A 13,870-nucleotide genomic window follows, 5' to 3' on the forward strand; every position below is an offset into this window, starting at 1 on the left:
TTCCAATGACACACAGGTAAGACACTGTAATTACACTTTACATTGACAGTTTTGTATTTGACATTGTCACTGGCAGGTGGATTTTCCAACTTCTATGGCCACTTACTGTACCCTTGGCATCTCTATTTTCAGATATTTGTGTCCCACTATCGCTCCTGGTGTGTTGACTGCAGCCAACTACAGGTCATTCCTATGTATACAATACTGTACAGTTATATTGCAGTGTTTAAATTAAAGCTTGTTAAACAAATACATGGTTAGATGATTTGACAGACTCTATACTTGTATTTATTCAAATGGAGTTTATTTAAGTGCTAATGATTAGAGGGGGATGGTGACGTTGGGTGGGGGACCTGTGGGGATGTAAATGCAGTGTTATTGTTTCTGTATGTGTCATCTTGTGCATGGGCGTGTTGCCCTGTATGGTTGTTATTGCCCTGGCAGCTTTGCCTTGTGTGAGTAGTGATTTTGTGGGCTAGGTGAGTCTCTCTAATATGCATGCCTTAGTGATGGGTGTCCATGCAGGTCTGTGAGGGGTGTCCATTCATTGGTGTTGCATGCAGGGCTTGGTTTTGGGATGGATGGGTTGTGGTGGTGGGGTGTGTGTGAGGTGGTGGAGTGATGGGAGTGAGGGTGGGGGTTTGTGATGGCATGCAGGTAGGAGGGGTAATAGTAATAGAGATTTGACTTACCAGAGTCCAGTCCTCCTCCTACTCCTGCCAGGCCCTCAGGATGCATGATTGCCAAGAATCGCTCCTCCCATGTTGTTAGTTGTGGGGGAGAAGGTGGGGGTCCACCGCCAGTCCTCTATACAGCTGTTTGGTGTCTTGCTGCTGTGGAATGTACCTTCCCCTGTAGGTCGTTCTACCTCTTCCTGATGTCATCCCTTGTTCTGGGGTGCTGTCCCACAACGTTGACCCTGTCCTCGATTCTCCGCCATAGCTCCATCTTTCTTGCAATTGATGTCTGCTGCACCTGTGATCTGAATTGCTGTGGCTCTACCCGGATGATTTCCTCCACCATGACCCTTAGCTCCTCCTCAGAGAACCTGGGGTGTTGTTGCGGTGCCATAGGTGTATTGTGAGTGGTGTGGGTGAGGGTGTGTGGGGTGCTGTGTTGGGGTGTGTGATGTGGGGTGCATGGATGGTGTATAGATGATGGTGGTGTGTGTCTGTGGTTTTGTTATCTCTCTTGTCACACTTGTTTGTAGTGGTTGTGGGTAATGTGGGTGTGTGTTTTATAGTGGTTTGTGGGTGTGGTGTGTGTATGTGTGTCAGGTGTGTGTAGTTTGAATTGTCCAATGTGGTGTTGTTTTGTTAGGTTGTGTGTATTTTGAGCATGGCGGTATGTACCGCAGATGGTAGCGCCATTGAATGTCCGCCGCGGTGATTCGTGGGTCATAATGCTGTGGGCGTAGTTCTGTTGGCATAATGGTGAGGCTGTTGTTTACCGCCAGTTTATCACTGACCTTTGGGCTGGCGGACTTGTGTGTGTGGTTGTATTGTGACGGTTTGCTATGTGTGGGTCATAATATGGGTGGAGGTAATCTGCTGGGACGGCTGTATGTTGGCGGCAGTCAGCATGGCGGTAAGTGGGATTTACCATCAATGTCATAATGAGGGCCTGTGTGTCTTGAAGCCTACCCAGGACACTCACCTCATACTTAAAATGGGGAGGGATGATGATGCCCCCAGGTCAATTTTGGCCCTGGGGGCCCCATCTACTGGGGCCCGGCCTTATTTTTAAGTAGGTGATGGCAAGCAGCTCCCCCTCCAGGACCACTCCTGGATGCAGATACACCATCCACCAGAGCCTGGTCAGTAACTTAAGGGGGAAGGCACATGCAGCCCCCCTTCCCAGGCCAAAATGTTCCCCGGGGAACCCATCCCTCGGACCTGGTCAGTAACTGAAGAGGGCACACAGCTCCCCTCTCTGGTCAAATATTGGGGGCTTGGGCCCACATCCGGGGCTCCGGCCAGACACTAAAGGGGGAGGGGCACACAGCCACTTTTTCCCAGGCCAATATTAACCCTAGGGACACCATCCCCCAGGGCCTGGCCAGATACCAAAGGGGGGCATGTAGCCCCTTCCCTGGGCCAACGTTGGCCTCAGGGACCCCATCCCACAGGGCCTGGTCAGATTTTAAAGGAAGAGAGAGCATGCAGCCTACCTGCCCGGACAAATATTGACCCCTGGGGCCTGGCCACTACAAGGTGGTTGCCCTGAAGAGCTCATCCAGGGTACCCACTGGCTTTTTGTTGGAGACCATAGGCAAACCCGGCTCCCCACTTCCTGCAGGAGCTGGCACTTCTCCTTCCCACAAGGAGCAGGTTAAAATACTGCTCCCAGTGGGCAGGAGAAATTGTTTATGTTTCCCTGCCCGCTTCCCTGCAGTCATGGAAACAGATGAAAGTCCGCTCCCGGCATCAGGAGCATTTTACATGGTCTCACCACTGGGAGCAGACTTACTGTTTTTACTCTCTTTGCTCTTCAAATAGCTCCCACCAAGCGAGAACAAACAGAGGATTTCCTGCCCGCTCAGGGAATCCATTATGTCCCATGGGTGGTTTGGGTGGGTGGTCCAAGGAACCAAAAACAGCCTGGGGAGGGGGGACATGTGCACCCTCTTTGTTTTGGAACCCCAGGGGTGTTGTTCTTTGGGACGGAAAACAGCCAGGGATGGGGGATCATGGGGTCCCCCTCTCCCTTTTCAATAATGGGCTGAAATCAGCCTTGGGTGGGGGGGTGCATGCAGCCCTTACTGAATTATATAACTACACTCCCCAAGACATGGCCCACCCCACCTACAGTAGCTGTGGCTGTTTTTTTTTTTTTTTAACTTTACCAAGATTCGCGGATCCTCTGCAAATTTACTGTAAAACTAACTAAAACACCTTAATGGCCCCAGGCACTGTCCCTCTAAGAGCCCACCACCAGGCATAGGGGCTCAGGGTATTTACATTCTGCCCCTTTGTTTATTGTTATTGTTTTTTTCTTGGGACTCAGCAGAATCCAAGTCCCAAGTTGTCTGCCACCACTTCCTGGTTAAAGTGCAGGCAGCCAATCGGATCTCAACATGAGATTTGTGGGATTTACAGACCCTCTGCGTCCCTGGATGTCTACATGTCTTTTTTCCTTAATAACTCCAAAATTACTGAATTGATTTACACCAAAAAGCATTCTTTCTAGACCAAGATCTAGCTTTCTGCAAAATTTGATGTAATTCTGTTCAGTGGTTCGGGTTGTATTCGTGTTCAAAATCCTTACACTTGGGGAAAATGTGTTTTGGGCCCTCCTTTTTCTCAGCCTCCTCTTGACAAATTACTCCAAAACATTCATGAGCGAAGTTGAAATGCGTGGCAAACTAGTTTTGATAATTTTGTGAAGATTCGTCAAACGGCACCAAAGTTATTAGCAAAACAAAAAACTAAGCCCCTGATTTAGATATTGGCGGATGGGTTACTCTGTCACAACAGTGACCGATATCCTGACTGCTGAAATCTAAATCCCATAGGAAATAATGGTTATTCTTTTTACATAATTTTAAAACAGTATATTTTCCACTCCCAGTTCACCCCTTCATTTTTATAACATTTCCATATGTTAGTTCTCAAGTGTTATCCGCTTTCCTCAATTTTGGGGATATGGAGTTAGAACAATTAAAATAATTAATAGAAAACTTTGCATGGTGGGGTCTCGAGTTATAGTTACCTTAGGGCACAAGTTATAGTTACTTGTGAAAACTATAACTGGGGAATTTCAGTGGTTTAAAATGTTACATTGTCACTGAAATTCTCACCTAACTATAGCATTACTTTAACCTTTGTTTTTTTCAATGAATTTCTAGTTTTTTTAGTAATATTTGTTACTATACATAAAGCCAGCACCCCTTATTTATCTATTCATTACATATTTGCATATGTTATATATATATTAAACATTTACCTTTCTTGCCAGCTAGGAACCTATTTTAACACAAGAACTTGTTAACAATATTTTATAATCAATAAAAAGCTATGCGTGTTAGCTTTGTTCAACATGTTAGAGATTTTTTTACGTTCCACAATAGTATACGTTACAAGGAATAATATATTTTTTCATAGAAAAAGAATGCATATTCACATTTGAATGTGAAATTCAGAGTAAATTGCAGTTATTATGGTTCTTAGAGGAGCATAATAAAAGTCCATTCTTTTTTTGACAGATGCATCTTTGTTATTTTTGGATATTTCACAGTGAGAAATTTGTGGCAGGTTCTAGCTTGTTTGGTTGGAGAGCATATATCAAGCGAATAGTGTTGTTGAGATACAGTCCTTGTATAGTGCCAATCTGGCTGGGGGGATGATGTGCAACTTAAAAATCTCATTTGTTTGCAAATTGGTGATTGAGTTAATGTACTGAAAATGATAATTGGTGTGTTGTTTTTGTTACTGTAGAGTAAGAACTCTTTAGTGTGCTAGAGTAAATGGGGGTTGTCTATTTCTTCAAATGTTTTGGCTGCTACAGTGGGCTGTTTGTCTGGTCTTTTTTTCCATTGATAGATATTTTTCGTTTTTGTACTGCTGACATTCGGCATGCTCATGGACCTTGAATTTGGTGGCCACAGTCTTTATAATTGTGCCTGGAGGTGCTGTGGAGTGGAGGCCCACTTTTAGGTCATGCTCTATGCCTTTTACTTCTACTTTAGTCCCTGAAATTCCATGGTTGTGCTGTCTGATATCTCCCTGGCTACATTAATTGCAGTAGCATCTGCATAGCAACTATTAGAGTAACATTTAGTTCACTACCACTGTGTTAGTTTATCTGTAGTGCTTTCTTTAGAGTATGTGCATCCCATAAGTAAGTTGAGAGTGGAATCTAAAAATGATACACATTTAAGTGAAATGTATTTTTTGGTACAGGTTTATTTTTTTTTAGAAGTTACATTTAATTTTATGTGAATGTTTACATAAAAAAGTATATTTTTCGCATATTCGTTGTTGTATTCCCCTGTGGATATTTTCTTTTGTAGTACATATAATGAGAAGACTTTCACCGCGTTTCTTTAGTGGGAATACAGTAATAATTATTTCACTTATAAATGTAAGGTAATTGTAAATGAGGTGTTTGTTAAGAGTTACTAAACTATATCTATGTTTTAATGTTAAAAATAAACTTACTTGAGCTTTGCTTGTAGTTGCTTCGAACATGCAAAGAACCATTCTCCTCTCTGTCCTCAGGAATGTTTGACACCAGTTGTTATTGTTTGGCATCTCCTCTATGTATGCCCTTTAATAATTTATTGAGGCTTTCTATTTGTTATCTGTTGTAGTTAGAATGCTACTTTGAGGCCACTAATTCACTTTGCAACAAGTGGTGGTCTTTATGAATTGTGCAGATGACACCCAACTTGCATTTTGAATAGATTCAATGGCACCTGCCCTGTATGACGAATTCAATCATTGCATGTGCAAAATCACCAATTAGCTGACCTCAAATTCCCTCATGTTTAATGAGGACAAAACTGGGGTCATTTGTTGTAACATCAGTAAGATCCTTCACATTCTCCCCGTTGATTTCTAGCCTTCTCAGTCTCACTCAGTGGTATCGCCCGCAGTCAGGAACTCGGGGTTCATTTTTTGGACAGTGATTTATCTTTGGCCTACCACATAAATAGGCTGGCATCCAACTACTTTTCATTCCTCGAAGTGCTCCTGAAGTTATTACCACTCCTTCCATTCTAAGTCTGTTAGACTATGGGAGCACACTGCTCCTTGGCTATTTGATCAAGTGTATCTCTGGTATCCAAAACGCTGTAGCATGCCTCGCCCTTTTCCTTCCACAATTTTCATTAGCCACCTCTGTTCTAAAATATTGCAATGTCTTCCTCTTCCTGAAATGATTTTATTTGAATCTTTGTGTATGGTTCACAGGGCTTTTTATGTTTGGTACTGGTTACTTGTAGTAGAAGTTTAATAGGTACCCCCAGGCCACTAGCTGCATTCCTATGAGACTAATTGTTTGTTGCAGCCAAACCTCAGGTCTCCCAGGTCAATGTCAGAGCTTTCTCAGTACAGGCATCATGCTTTTATAATATCCTGACACACTCTCTTAGGAGGACCTCAGACCACAGTGGATTCAGGAAGCTTTCCAAAACCTGGTTGGTTACCCTGTAATTTGGTATGTAGATGGGAAATGAGGCAATTATGCTCACCACCAGGATGTCTTTGTAGGCAATTGTGTGCTCTATGAATGTTCTGACTTATTGATTGATAGATTGATTGATTGAGTGATTGATTCAGTAATTTTACTTTGAATTTCATTTTGCTTTATTCGCTGTAAATATATGCTTTAGTGTTGGTGTTTGTAACATTGTTAGATACATCTTTATTTTTTGGGTTGTAAATTTACACATTTTTAATATGATTTAGAGATATTTTTACCATTGATATTTCTGATCTCCATATTTTTCTCATTCTATTGTATCATTTAGAAAACAATATTTCTGTTCTCTATCATTTGTAGAGGATATTATTGTTTTTCAATATTTTATTCAATGGTATTTTTCTTTTAGATATTATGGTGTGTTACTTAGGTTGTGTAGAAAGTCAAAATGTTTGTATTCAGTAATTAGGTAATGTTACCTTTATCAGTTTGTAGCCAATATAGAGATGTACAAACATATCCATGATCTGTACTGTCACTTATTCCAGAGTCTCAGGACCTGATGTACTTCTGTTCTCCAATTGGTTAATCAAGGTATTTCTTCAATAAACTTTACATGCTTGACTAGCAAGTTGAACAGTCAATGCTTACTCCTAGCCTTGTTTCCAAAGGTCATGTGAGGCTTCACGAGAACCATCAATGTTGATCTTGATGTCCCAAAAAGACCTTTAACTACTGTTTATGCTATAAGGACACCTCTTGTTTGTCCTCCAGATATTGCACTCAATTAGCAAGTCTGAAAATGGAGCACAGCCTGTGAGATTATTTCTATGCCATACAAGCAGAACATATATCCTTTCCTTCATCTTGATTCTGAGGCACTTTACCAATAGTAATTTGTAAGCTAATTATAAAGCAAGATTCTTATGGACCAACAAAGATAAACACCTTGTGGCCAGTAGCAGATTCAGGATCTGAGGGAGAACTGTAAAGCAGCGAATATTCCTAAACAACTTATCTCTACTATCCTGTGCAGTGCCTCCAGAGTGAGAGACTCCAGAGTGAGAGAATCTGCCTCTGCCTGAAAAAAGTTATCGTTGTCTGGACTTCCAGCAGGTTCGGCAGATGATTGCTTTGCATTGGCCTTTTTGCTTATTTTCCAGCTGAATCCTTCTTCAACTTAGCCTATGTTATTGCTCCCTGTAGAAGTTCCTTTTCAGGGGGTCTACATCCTGGGCTACATCCTAAGAAGGAAGCACATCTGCCATCTCTAACTCAACAAGGTAATTCACCAGCTCCCTGCTCATCTCAAATAGGCCTGACCATAAATCAACACCGTATCAATGGAATAGTAATATGTTGGCCTTAATGCTAGTTTAGCTGTTCTTTGGATCTACTTGATAGATTTATTGGGGTACTCAAATGTGTGGTCACTATGATCATTCTAATTACAGGATTTCAAAGAGCACTGCAAATTTTACATCCACAATGCCTGTGTGAATATACTAGTGGGTGTTTAGAGGTACCCTCCAGAAATCTTCATGATCTGCCTCCTACTCGGAAAAAGACACCAAGACAGATTCAATGGGGATACTGGTTCGCTCTTAGGGTCATAAAAACAGGTTGGAAATATATTGATTCTCAGTCAAAGTACACCCAGTACAATTCAACAGAAGGCTAAGTACCACTTCTGAGGCTTGGCGTCAGCATCCTTGACCTAATTGGTCTTCTGGTCTTGATTGAAGGTTCCCCTGAGACATATATCCACGCCTCTAGTCATGCTGCTAGAATTCTGCTTCTTCTGGCTTTGTCTGATATGCAACCCGGTGCCTTCTGCTGTACTCTGTAAACCATGTATGTACCAATTTGATGAGCTGCTTGGGATCGGCAATTTGAGTGTCAACAGTGTTAACTCAGCTACATAAAGACCTTGATAGCAATAGTTTTTGCAAAGCATAAGAGATCAGTATCTTTCTCTAATACATCTAGTCATCACATTTTCTTTTTATAGCATGTATCAAGCTCCCCTATGAGATGGGTTGGGTCATACATCATTCTTGACATTTTTATGGTATTGACCAAGTGGATCATGATAGACATATTGGCATGGGAGGCTAGACTCAGTTTGCAAAGGAGAGTGCGAACCGTATCTGATATTTGTTTGCATTTTTCCTCATTGTTTGATATTGTTTTCTCTTCATAGTATTGACAATTGTATGATCACAGGTCACTGCATTAGTATATGAGTCTAGAATGAACGTGTACGGAGGAGAAATATAGTAGATGACCTCTTTAATTTAGTCAAGGCCTTTGAAGATGAGGAAGAGGGGAAGATAAAAGTATTATTATAGCTTAGAAGAAGGAAAAACTAACAGACATTAAGGAATGGGTTTGGTACATGAGGATATTAGTAACAGATAAGATTATAACTTTGGGTATAATTTAGCCTTATTTTGTTTTGTTATTTGTTTTTAGTTATTTACTGGCAATATGTTTACCGGCTTCACATGTTGAAGTTGTATTTATGTGGATTCTTCATTTGGCCTTTTCCACATAGAGGTATGAAAATGATTATTCTGGTCAGGGCCACAAAAGAGTTTTCAAAGTAATGTTCTATCTTACCAGTATTTCTTTTATGCCTCTCCTGCATGTCATACCCTAATCGGTGATGTTTTTTGTGCACCCTTTGGGATTTAAAATATATGACATGTGCCCTGAGGTGTATGCCCGAAGAGGAGTCTCACACCAAAAACACGTCAGCATTGGCACTAAGTACAATGAGAGAGACCTAGCAAAATCATCCATGCCTTTCATTAGGGGAAACAAATAAAAGGGTCTTTTCTCGGCTCATGAGAAGAAAACAATTTGTAGAAATAATACATACTGAAGAAAATGTTTAGCTGAATAATGTAATGTTGAGCATATATTTATGTGGGTATTCACTGGGCCCATAAATTTTACCCTCATATATAAGTTTAATCCTTACCTTGTTCCCACTTAAAAGAGAATGAGAGCCACGCCTTACATCTTACAGGCAGGCTCAAAACAACATAACTCTGCAAAAAACATTGGAGACACTGGTTTTGTTCAGTACAAGATCCATGCGGACAATGGAGTAAAGAGTAAAGTATCTAAAAATAGTCTGCTGGAGCTGAAAAGCAGGCTTGGTATAAAATCGTTTATGTCAGGTCACTGGTAAGCATTTTCTGTGTCATTACTATGTCCTGCTCTCTCTGCTCTTTCTCTCTTCTCTCGCTATCAATCGCTCTCTGTCTGTCTCTCTTTTTCTTATTCTGTGCCTTCTTCACATCCTGCTGCTATCTTCAGAGCATGTCCAGCTCAAATTCTCTATGGATCTTTTGCACATCTATTAGACTGCTAGAGGAACACCAGGAAAGGGATGGGGCACTGGAATTCGGAGCTAAATGGGGTTAGAGTACTGTGTGGTGTTCTCTAATGTATTCCATTGCTTATCCCTACTTTATTTTGGTTTATTGGGCACCAATCCAATGGTCAAGGTAACAGTACTTCTATAAGCTCACTCTGCTGATAGCTCTTATTGGGATGATCATAGACTAATCTACTCAAATATGTGTCAGACATATTTTAATTGTGCTAATTTTGCAAGGTAATAATGGTTTCTATTTATGTGTCCCCAGAAGTTTGAAACCAAACTCTCTGTACCTGCACGTAAGAAGAAAACATTTTTTGGAGTGTGGTGGGAGCTGAAGGAGTCAACTGACAAGATAGCAATTCGTACAGTTACCAGTAGGGTCACGATATCCAGCTCCTCAATTTTATAATTCTTTAAGCTTGGGAGGACATATGATTTGACGCAAATAAAGTCTTAAAGAAAAACACAAGAGCTAACTTTTGGATATTGGTGCCTCCAGGGGACCACACAAATCATTCCATTTAATTGTCCTCGATACCTCAGTATCAACACTTAAAGCCTCAACACAGAGAAAGTGATTGTTGTCCATCCCATTTTTTGACTTGACAAAGCTTTGGATACGTTTGGTGCAATTCATTAGCACATTGTACTAACCCGTAATCTGCTTGCAATGCCTGAAAGTTAATGAAAGTAGTAGTGAGAACATGGGCTCATATTTATTTTTATTCATTTACAGTGCTTTGTCTTGATAATTGAATATGCAAATTGCTGTGGCATTGGATCTCAGAAAAAAAGGGGCATAAGCAGGAATACTAACTTTCTCAGAAAAAAGAATCAGGCATTTGTTTACATTTTGCTATCCTGGAGGTGCCAAAATCTAATAGTTGAATGGGAATTTGTGTAAATATTCTTTCTTTAAATGGCAATTATCCCTCTGATCACGTTAATCATTTAGAAATAATTCAGACAAGTCAAAAATACATTGTAAGTGATGTCTTGATGTGTTTCCTTCTTTAAGTTTAGATTGCAAAGAGAAAAAAATACAAGAATCTTCTGATTTTTATTGGCCTTCACGTAAAAATACCCTCAAAGGTGATAAAATAATAGCCAGGTGACACTTCTAGGCAGAAGGTATGGAGAAGGGAAGAAAGAAAGGAAGAGCACGGTAACTTGTATATTTAAGCATTCTTTATTCAGAATTATCATTTATATATTTACAATACTGTACTCAGCTTGAGGCTGGAAGGCCTTTTTCGGTGAATATATCATTTCTATGCTCAAAACCTTCTGACAAGGGTTACCTATAGAGACCTGTGAGCCTAACAAAGAAAAGCATTGTTCTCCAACTAAGAGGTATTGCTGAAATCCAGTTCTAAATCATCCACAGAATATTGCATTGTGTGTGCCTTTGATAATATTTGGCAACCTCAGTAATCAAATTAATATGCTGGTGTGTTGATTGCCAGGGTATACAAGACTGAAAAAATCTATTTTCACATTCACATTGATACAAGATTTAAAGAGAGCTTGTGCTACATCTATACAGGCTCATCCAATATTCAGTACAGCACTAAATTGTATTGTTTCTAAAACAGGGCCACTATAATTGTATCTTGTCATAGCTCCCGAACAAATGTGGGAGTGAAACGGGACAACTAAATGCGCTTAAATGGGTGAGCAAGAGGCACTTTTGGCAAAGAAAAATGCAAAGTGGGGTACAATTTATTTGGGCCACACTGCATTTCTTTTTCTTTGTCAGTCAAATGAAAAATAGGGACCTTGATGAGGAGGGCATTTTCGCCCTGGATGGCGGAGGCATTGTTTGTTTTCTCTGCCTTGAATGGTAGAGCTAAGTAGGGTAATATGTATTTTGAAGACAGCTCTAAAAAAGGGGTATCTCGATGCTTAAATGGCAGTACCCTGTGGCAGAGTTGTCACCTCTGAGTGGGTCCACACAGGATTATTTGTTGATTTTCACACCTCCAAATAAAGACGAGAGCTGTTGATTTATAGCGGTCTCTCCCTCACCCCATTCCCAGATTCTAAATGACCCTCCCTTGGGATCTGCAATCTTAATGTAGAAGCAAACACAAGTACAAATATACAAATGTATACAAATATGCCAGAACAATTTGGATTTACATATATATTTAATGCACTACTTTGTAATTTGTTAAAAGATACATGCAACTCACTAAACTTACTAAAATCACATAATACTTTAGTGTTTTCAAAAATTGACTGTATAGTATAATGTCAAGAGGAAATTGATTTACCTTGAAAGCAGAGTCCAGTCCATTTGACTCATTAAATGCTACATTGAGAATGTTTGCCAAATGATGGTCAAATGCATTCATCTGCTGAGTGTATCTCTTGTAATCATGGAGGAATTCCTACAGAAAGGCATTGAAATGTCAATTAGAAATAGATCTGAGTACAGATTTCCATTCAAACATTTTTGAGGGTCTTCATCATGGTGCTATCTATTTGCCCATGTAGCAATGGATTTTGGGTGGAGTCTGAATTTAGGAGTCAAAGGTTGGTAGCCCATATTGTAAGATCCTGGACTGATCATTGTACTTCTGCCCTTTTGTAATCATCTACAATAAGTGTAGTTTATATTAAAGCCACTACCACGCTAGATCTACATTTGCACTGTTTACATTTTTAACTATACAGAGAACACTTACTACAATATCTGAAGAAACAAACTTCTACACATTGAATTAATGTTAGTTCTCTGAAATAAACTTTCTGTATCGTGGAAGTCCAGATCCATGGCAGACTTTCAGGATAAGAAAGGACTTTGTAAATAAGATCCATCTATTCTGAAAAGCCTATCAAGCTCATTTACAGCTTGACAGGTGGTTTGCCTTCCCACTAGGTTGGTACATAGCCTGGTCTTTGCAGGCCTGTTGAGGCACCACCTACCATGTCAAGATCACCCCACATAGAGCTTCTGCATGGGGATCTCTACGCCTGAACTGTGTTTGCCATTGTAGCAGATGCATTTAAGTACAAATGAAATCTAGAAGGACACCGTGTTGATGGGACCTACTCAACATTCATTTTTTGTTTGATTGATGGAACCCACAAAGAAGGGGTATCCTTCTGATTAACAAAATGAAAACATCCCTGAAGCACAGGCCTGGCATGGTGGTCCAAGGCAGAAACAAATCAGTGATGGTTGATACACGCTAAAAAGGGCAAGGTTTTCCAAAGCAGCTGTGACTCCATCATCAGAAATTCAGCAGTTCCCCTAGTTGTGAATGAGGCAGCTTGGATGGGAGCTTCTTCAGTGTATGACGAAGTTCTCATTCTATCAAACACTGAATGATCCCCTCATTACTACAGGGCACATTGTAGCATTTCTCCCTTGAATTAGCATTTGAATTCTGTCTACTAATCTGTCATTGAGTCTTGGTTGTCGAATACCTTACTCCAACTTACCTCCTCCAATTTACTTCTCTTTTCTGCTTCTCCTTGTTCTCCCAGACATCTTTAATTCTGTCTCCCATCACCATTTACTATTGTTCGTTCTCCTGGTGCATACAGTCATGGTATTATTTTAAATTCTTCAAATTTTAATGACCAAATCTCATGTCACACATTTGCTATTTTCTATTATATATTTTACAAACAGATATGACCATGTATCATCTGTTAAACTGCGTATATCAACCATTCAAAACCTTGTCTGCTTTAGTTGCTCACTCAGTTGTGCATGTCCTCTTAAGTCTCAATTTTTCATCTGATTTGACTACATCAGCTTCCTCTTTGTTATCTTTTTTAATTTTACTACTTGCATGCTCACCTTTAATCCTTTACCCTTGATACCTTCTCCTGGTCTTTCCGATTTTCTTACAGCTTGAATACCTGCTCACAACCTTTGCCCCACCTCTCTTTACCTGTCCTCAACCTCCATGTGATGCCTCTCTGTTTCATTCGTTCTCTAAATCAGCCCATTCACTTTGGAATTTCCTTTCTTCTAAGATTCACCTATTACCTATTTTGACTTACCCGGAGAAAAGTGCAGACAAACTGTGACTAGCAACCCAGGCATGCCATGAATTTTGGTATAGAACTAAAGCTGGTTAAGATGACATAGAGGCAATGGCAGAGGTTTACAGGAAGAGAAACAGATCTCAGTAGCACACAATAAGTACCAAACTGCACGATGGTTAAGTACTAAGGTGTTAGGTCACAAGACACAGTGAGGCACAAGAGAAGGCAAACATGGAAGAGAAGGCACACAGGACAATGGAAATGATGCCATTTGACATGTACAACTACATTTTCAAGATTCAAAGTTGTATCCCAACTCACTTGAGG

At 40.3% G+C, this 13,870-nt stretch overlaps 1 protein-coding gene across 1 annotated transcript in view; it reads right to left on the reverse strand.

The window, feature by feature from the left end:
* Window positions 1–13,870, reverse strand: part of LOC138283610 (dynein axonemal heavy chain 11-like) — a 2,790,563-nt gene that overhangs the window by 2,528,225 nt on the left and 248,468 nt on the right. Inside the window, exon 12 of the mRNA XM_069221547.1 lies at window positions 11,815–11,931. Coding sequence (XP_069077648.1) covers window positions 11,815–11,931 — 117 coding nt within the window. The remainder of the gene's footprint in view (window positions 1–11,814; window positions 11,932–13,870) is intronic.

Source organism: Pleurodeles waltl, chromosome 3_1, assembly GCF_031143425.1.
Source record: "Pleurodeles waltl isolate 20211129_DDA chromosome 3_1, aPleWal1.hap1.20221129, whole genome shotgun sequence".
NCBI classification, from domain to species: domain Eukaryota; kingdom Metazoa; phylum Chordata; class Amphibia; order Caudata; family Salamandridae; genus Pleurodeles; species Pleurodeles waltl.